This window comes from Achroia grisella, unplaced genomic scaffold (genome assembly GCF_030625045.1).
Source record: "Achroia grisella isolate CSIRO2021 unplaced genomic scaffold, CSIRO_AGI_Agris_v1 utg780, whole genome shotgun sequence".
Taxonomy (NCBI): Eukaryota; Metazoa; Arthropoda; class Insecta; order Lepidoptera; family Pyralidae; genus Achroia; species Achroia grisella.
Window position 1 is genome coordinate 4,814,184 of NW_026713020.1, and position 8,310 is coordinate 4,822,493.

Sequence of the window (8,310 nt, forward strand, 5' to 3'; positions counted from 1 at the left end):
CCTCACCGTTCCGAGGATTTGTTTTCGTTGTGTGGTCACTGCTACGCACTCCAGGATTACGTGAGCAGCCGTTTCACAAGAATACGACAGATTAGAGATACAGATGCGAAGATAATTTAGGGAGGGTTCCACAAGAGTAAATATTTAGCGTATAAAACATATGAAAGTTTTTTTTATGTACTTGGCATGTTAAAGAAGCTGACGGCCCATCTGATAGTAAGTGGTTACCAACGCTTATACACATGAACAGCACTACCATCACGTCATCATGTGACACGTGTGATACCACTGCTGCGTTGTCATTCTGGGGCAATAAATAGTTATACCACCATATCCTGTAATTTCAATAACATACTATACCACTAAACAACTTACAAGCTGATTGGCAGTTGAAATAGGTGAGACTAAAGTACCCAGGCAAATGACTTTACAAAGTATGTTTTTTATTTTTATGCATGACTAGGTGTTACCCGCGTTTCGTCAACATGGAAATTAATGTTTATTAAAGTAAATATGTAAAATAAAACTAAGTTCCTCCTTATAACATTGGCTATCGGCGAATGAAAACCCGTCAAACTCGGTCCAGCTATTTCAGATATTAAGAACATTTTTTTACGTGAGTACCTTATATACTTTAACTACTCGCCCCGGCTTCATACGGCTTACATATATTATATATATATATATAAACTTTCCTCTTGAATAACTCTATCTATTTAAAAAAACCGCTTCAAAATCCGTTGCGTAGTTTTAAAGATTTAAGCATACATAGGGACAGATGTATGTAATGATAATGATATGAATTTAGTGAAAAGCTTTGGGGTGAGGCATCATTGAAAGATGATTAGTATGTACATTAGTACCAATGGTGTCACTAGAACTTGTTACTAACGATCCTATTTCCTCATTGTGGCAAGTGTTAATAGAACAAGGACAACACCCGTACCACTACCACCGCCGTTGATATTAGCGACTTAAATAGAATATAAATAAAAAATGTGTTATAGGTACTAGAAGACTTATATAAATACATAGATATGTTTATTATGTATGTATATAGATACAACATAATTTTGACCGTCTGCGCCGCGTCGTTTTTTCATGTAGTGTAAATTTGCATGAAACAAACTAAGCTATTAGTTTGTAAGCTACTAGTTTCACAGTACCAGAGCCGACTATTTTCACATGAATAGCAATTATAATATTAATATTTTTAAATTAGAGAAAATTAATGTAAGTTAAGTAATACAATACTTTTTATATGGTATTAAGGATTTCCTGTAAAGATCCAAATGAAAAAAAAAGACTTGGTATTATACCTTTATTAACATAACCATTTAGTGACATAAGAGCAGCAGTAAGATGACAGGAAAATCTATATAGTGGCTTGTAAACCATTTTGAATACTTATCCATATATAGTTCAGATTTAAGAGCACTTTAGGATGGAATCAACTTTCCCAGTTTACAAATTGGCATGCAAATTTACTATACAAAATAAAAATAAAACAAAACATAAAATACTGTTGTGGCACAAAAAAGTACTGTCCGTTTTATAAACCACATTTCAGACATATGCCGTTGTGTATAAAGGGCAAGATTTTCATAAAATTTTGATCAGCATATGCCAAAATGTTATTGGAGATTCTTAAATATCTTCATTTTGCACTTTACAAGCTAGTAATATAATAATACAATAGGAATAATGCCAATAGGAGATTCATTGTCTTAATTGTGCCACAACAATGTAGGTACTATTTTAGACCCTTATTTTCATCATCACATTGCGTTGCCTTATACATTAACACTTAATAATTAATCATATACTTATGACTACATACATTGTTTTTATAGATTCAGTGCAAATTCAAACTGCCTAGTGTAGTTACATTAGAAAAACGAAAATGTGGAAGATAAAAGATGGCACAGCTTTTAATCTGCAAAACTAAAAACTAAATTGCACAATTGCCATAACAAAATAAAAAAAATACAAAGTCTCCTTCAATAGATCAAATTTACAGATCACAATATTTTACTATAGGTGCATATATAAAAGCTGATCCTCATTATTCAAGCCGAGCATGGGATGTTATCAAGTTATCTAATATGACTACATGCGCAGAACATCCCAAGCAACTCAAATAACATCACAAACTTGGCTTGCAAAATGGAATGGAGCCATATTATCTTATATTACAGAGATTACACTAAAACACGCGAAACCTGTGATATAAATGCTTGTTTATACTAAAACATAAAATCTACAACATTATAATAAAAATAAAATGAGAATAAAGTTAAATTCGTGTCCAGACTAAAATACCAATATATCAGCCGCCACCATATCAATATGGATTTGTAACAAATTGCTTCAACTAGTGAACGCCGAAAACCCTGTTTGTATTCTAAAATATTCGAAATTCAAATCTAAGTGAATGAAAAAATAAATAAACTTCTCAATTTGAACTCAAGCTATATATATAAATAGATATGAAGGTTGGAGAAACTTAAAATATTCTTAGAGAGTATGATAATTTCTTTCAGTTTGATTTTTGTAGTACTTGAAACCCATGAAACCGATGGCTAGCAGGCCGAGGGTCAGTATGATGCCTCCGAAGAAACTGGGACCGTCAAAACTAGAAGAAAAAATTTAAATTCTGAATTCATCTTTTAAGTATAAAAACAAATTTCATATTTGCAAAATTTACTGATACATCACAGCATAAACAAACAACGCCGAGATACAAAATTGAAATTTTGAATAACTATTTCTTATTATAATAACATACAAACTGTCTTAAATTTGACTATCATTATTTATACAATTAGGAAAAAATATGGTATATATATGTATGGTATGTATATACCACATTTATATTTATTTTTATTTTGATTCTGATATTTCGGTAGTGTTTAAAGGGCCATGATCATGGGAGAATGAATAGCAGTGAGTAGATGGTAAATCAAATCTATTATATCCATTGAGGGACCTAGTCATGATACATATATTATTTTTACACAATAGGATCAATATAAAATATTGTATCTATAGTCCTCTAAAAGGTGTCCACTATTGTGGAGATATCCTAGCAATGTGATTTTAATTTCAATTAAAATGGTCATGGAATTATAAAGCTCTCATACTTTAATCACAAGTTGAGAATCAGCATTGTTTTGCAATAATTAAGTTTTGGACCTTGTATCAGAACTGGTTTTTGAATATATTATTCAACATTTAAAATAAGCAGTACCTACTATTGAACATATGCATTCTCCAATAGAAACAATTGCTCTTTAGATTGGTTTTTTATTTATTTTACATTGCCTATGTATGTGGCTTAGATTAACAAAAATAAATTACTCTATTCAGTAAGCAAGTAAATATCCTTTCCATCAAAAAACAATGCTATCAACATATATATATATATATATACAATTCCTTTAGAAATATGAAAATAATGGTACCTTTCTAAGTTAATTCTACTCTTATAGTCTATTCAAATACAAATAACATTAAAGTACTTACCCTCTGGCTTGGAGAACATGGTTATCAGTATTGGTGGGTTTGGTAGTAGCTTCAGGTTGAGTCTCATTTTTCTTGGTAGTTGCATGTTCTGGTACTGTTGTGCTACTGCTTGGAGTTTTGTTGGTATCATCAGTTGTAGGAATTTTGTTTGTTGTAGTTTCATTGCTAGGTTTGGTTGTATCAGTTGCAGTATTATTTGTAACTACATTTGGGTCTACTTGCTTTTTGTCTGGAGTTGTATTATTTTCTGTAGCATTAGATTTTGTAGCATTATCTTCTACTTTAGTTGTAGTTGTCGGAGGATTCTGTGGTGTTCCTTGGAGTGTTTGAACTGGTGGTATTGGACTCTTATCAGTGTTTGTTTGGGGAGCTGCTTCTTTGTTTGCAGGTGTTGGAGTTTGTGCAGCCTCATTTTTGGGTATTGCTGGACTCAATGGTTTCACAGGAGTCTCTGTAAATGTAATACAAGATAATATGTTTAAGGTTATATTTTTACAATAATTGTCCACCACCAAAATGGAAAAAAAAATACAAATTTCTTTATATTGTAGTGGTGTGGTGGTGGTGATTAAAAATTATAAGGTGCATAAGAGACAGAAAAGTACTATATGAATAAATATTTATTGATTTTATATATTGATTGATTTATGGGTATATTTGTTCCACTCTTTGGAAGGAGTGATATATTATAAAAATATATTTTTCTTAAATATAAATATCTGTATAAGAAGGTCAGTGTTCAAGCAGTTTAGCACACAGTCATTCTTTGTATTCGTGAGTATGATTGTTTATATTGGTCTGGGTGTTTTCTATGTGTGATATATATATTTTTATCAAAAAAATAATCTAAATATATAAAGCAGCTTTCCACTAAGCACAAGCTCAGTTTAGCATTGGACTAGATGGCACTGCTTAATTTCCTAAGTTATTAAATTATTCATATATTCTGCCCATATAACAAAACGAAAGCTACCTTCTCCACAACCGAGTAATATACATGGTCACTTGTATAATAAGCCCAGCCATATTTGAGATAGAATACTCATGAAACTGCATGGAAATGGATTCACCGGCACCTGCATGGTGTATTTATGGATTGCTAAGTCTGTCTCATAATTATTATGAAATACGAAAAATTTATGAAAATCATAAAATATGTAAAAGTGGATATATATTATAGTTATTGTAAGAGTTATGAATAGAATAGAATAGAATTAACCTATTTATAATATGTTTATTTATAGAGTAAATACCAAGAGATATTTTCCTATCAGCCATTATGATTTACTATCGTAGTATTATAGTTAGCTGTGATATTAAAATACCTATTTTTAGTATATTTCCCTACTTCTTTGGATTAGTAGGTTAACACTGACGTGTACAAAACACATCTCGAACCTGTTACTCATTGACTAACTAATGCGATTTAATGAAATGACCCATTGCATCTTTGTAAAGTTAAATAAATATATAATTTATTCTAGCGTTAACAGTATTACGGATAATTAAATATTTAAGGACTCAATTAAGATCTTTATTTTCAAGTAGGTCTAATTTGATTATCAATAATAACATACTAGTAAATACAAGGTGCAATCGTGTTAAAATTATAATTAAACGCAATAAATTCATGGATGCTCGATTGTTTTTCTACGTACCTTGTTTAACATCCGCTTGGCTCAGACATGTTGCTAAAGATAGCAAACAAATAAATAACACTTTCTTCATATTTGTTTAATATTATATACGTTCCTGTATTAAATAATTGAATAATTGTTGAATAATCCTAATCAGATACTTGCTGACCAAACGACAAGACAAAAAGAAACGTAAAATAAAATTCGATTTTATTCAAGTTTGACACTAATTGACACTATGATTTGACGTCGACGATTGGATTGGATTGGTTGGCTAGGATTTTTTGGATTGGTTGAATTTGACTGTATCGGAAGTTTGAAAAATAGTGACGTACCGGTCTACGACTTTGACATAGAAAAATCGGATTTTCCTAGTGTTTTAGTATGATTGATTATGATTAGAATCGATCATACATGTGGCAAGAACCAATCGATTAAAATTAAGTAATCAATTTAAGAAGACGCTGTCTTCTATTCCGAATACAATATTTATATTAAATATTAACTTAAATTTTTATCCTAATTCTTTAAAAAGATGAGACAAAAATTTTGTTAACTTCCGAGGCAACTATTATCACATTATACTGAAATATTGTACAATTAAAATTATACATTAATATATAAAATGATCATAATTTGCAAACTGTTAAAGATACTTCGAAGCATTTACCTAAAAAAAAAATTGCCAATTTATTGTGATAGAGGGCGTCAATGCATTATAATGTATAAGAAAAATGCTTAAATGCTACTAATTTATTGGTTTTACGGATACGAATAGTTTCGGTAAGTAAAATTTGTTTCTGGTAGGTAAAAGACTTTTTAGTGGGCTTGGAAAAAAAAGTATGGTGTTTTTAAATTGAAAATATTTTAGTTGGGAAGTTACTCACTCACTTGTTTAAAGATTAGGTTACCTGATTAATTTTACGACAAAATTAAATTTTGGAATGATTGATAACAATGAAATTAGATGTGAGTATAATAGTTATTGGTTAAGTCACTAGGAAATAACTACCATGGTTTCTTGAGATCACACGGAGGTCTATCTACCACTATTATAACATTGTAAATTGATAGCAATGGAAACATAAGTGGCTATTAAATGCTAACAATAGCTTCCCCGAACTATTTAGTAATAGTAGTAGTAGTTTTTAAGTTTGTTCATGAAAGTTTTTCTAATACGATACGCTGGTGGGGCATCGGTAAAAGAGTGGAAGGTTATTATGAGTGTTTACACGGGAATCACGTGAAAGAATTGACATGGCATTACTTTCATAAATTATGAAGTACGGAAGCACCTATAAACTACATTTTGTATATCCATTTACATCTATCTCTATCTACATTATACGCGCACAGACTTCGCCGGGATGCTCATAAATTAGTATAGCCTATATCATTCCGGAATTATATACTTTCAAACATTGAAACAATTTCAAAAAATGGTACATTGGTTCTGAAGTGTACTTTCCTAATAACAAAATGCGCTGTCTCTATCTCTCTTAATAATATTAGTAAAGATACACATCTATTTATGAAAAACTAGTGCCCATTTTATTTTATTAGTAGGAATCTACCTAGAGCCTCATAAGTCGTAGGTCTTTGTTTTATTTCTGCAATATAGTTGTATAACCCACTGAAATAAAACGATAGTAAAGCCACAGGATAACGTGAATTTTATTGTTATCTAAATATTCCAACCATAAAATGTTTAACTTGTACTAGACCTTCATCTGTACATACCTAGTTACATAGACAAGAAAAACATTTCGTGTTTATGGTTTGACTTATAGCCAAAAGAAATGTGTAGATAATGCAAGTTAACGTAACATTATAAAAAGGATTTATTTGCTACATCCAGAAATTCACCAATAAATGATAAGTTTTAATTCAACAACTGGATATTCCACTATACCTACTTCAAAGAATTCATTGTTGCTGAACTTCATTGAACTGGTCGATCAATAGATACGTTTAAAGCACTATGCGACAATTGAATGCCATTGAATTTGTATTTTAAAATTATATTTCATTCTTAAAACTTCGTCCGCGTGGAATTTAAGTTTATTTTCTAAAATAAAAGTAGCCTCAGTTATTTCTTATTACATCAGCTATCTGCCAAAAATGGTCCCATCAAAATAGGTCCAGCCATTTCAGAGATTAGCCGGAACAAACAGACCGACAGACAGACAGACAAAAATAGTAAAAAGTGTTTATTGGTGTATGTACCGTATTTATATTCATATGCATGTAGTAAAAAACGGTTACTTCAATATTACAAACGGACACACCAATTTTATTTATATGTATATTAATATTAATAAGTATTTTGTACCACCACGCTTATTATCTCAGATGGGATAGTAGCTCTATGAAACCGATTTTCTCGCCATTCAAAACGACAGAATTTAAAAATTGCATATTAAAATTCTTTATACGTTACTTAGCTAGGTACCTACACATACACGTATTATAGGAATAAATTAATTCAGCGAGAAGTGAGAGAAGTAACATTCATTAATTTGCAATTCATCCATGGCGCTCAGTTGTTGTCTCTGGTTTATTGTTAGGGTTGCTACAACAAACAGAAGTTGTGATCAAACAAAAAACATAAAAATGAACAAATCATTTTTATATACTAAAAGCATAAGTGTGCCCGTTTGTTTTATAAATCTTCATGAATAAACCTTTGATATACGAATGGATATTCATGCAATTTAATGTGAAGATAAATTCACATCACACGGACGGATGTAACCTCATTACCATGAATTAAAAAATACCTATTTTTATTAACAAATAAAAACAGACAAAACCTGTCAACCACAGTTCACAGATAGCTGTGAAATTAAAGGATATGAAGGCATGGCACCATTGTCCTCCAGAATGGAACGCGTAAGAGGATTGCTACACATGCTCATGTTGGCCGTTCATATATATAGGCTATGGTTGCCATTTAGGTACTATCAGGTGGGCCGTCCATTTGTTTGCCATTTCAGTATAAAAAAACTACTTTTTATGACAGCCCTATAAGCTAAACCAATGTATCCCATATAAGCCTCAAGCCGAGTATTATCACGCTTACAAACACCTATTTGTAGGCAAGCGTTAAATGCTTGATTTTGATTAATTAAAGCACCGCGCTATCGCG

The 8,310-nt window shown here is 31.0% G+C and overlaps 1 protein-coding gene across 1 annotated transcript; it reads right to left on the reverse strand.

Moving 5' to 3' along the window:
* Window positions 1–1,306: 1,306 nt before the first annotated feature.
* On the reverse strand, window positions 1,307–5,425 carry LOC131850953 (sialomucin core protein 24-like). The gene is made up of 3 exons (XM_059201371.1): window positions 5,184–5,425; window positions 3,526–3,976; window positions 1,307–2,635 (listed from the first exon to the last, which is right to left on the reverse strand). Exons 1-3 carry the CDS (start codon window positions 5,251–5,253, stop codon window positions 2,518–2,520), a joined length of 639 nt encoding a protein of 212 aa, XP_059057354.1. The 5' UTR covers window positions 5,254–5,425; the 3' UTR covers window positions 1,307–2,517.
* Window positions 5,426–8,310: the final 2,885 nt, after the last annotated feature.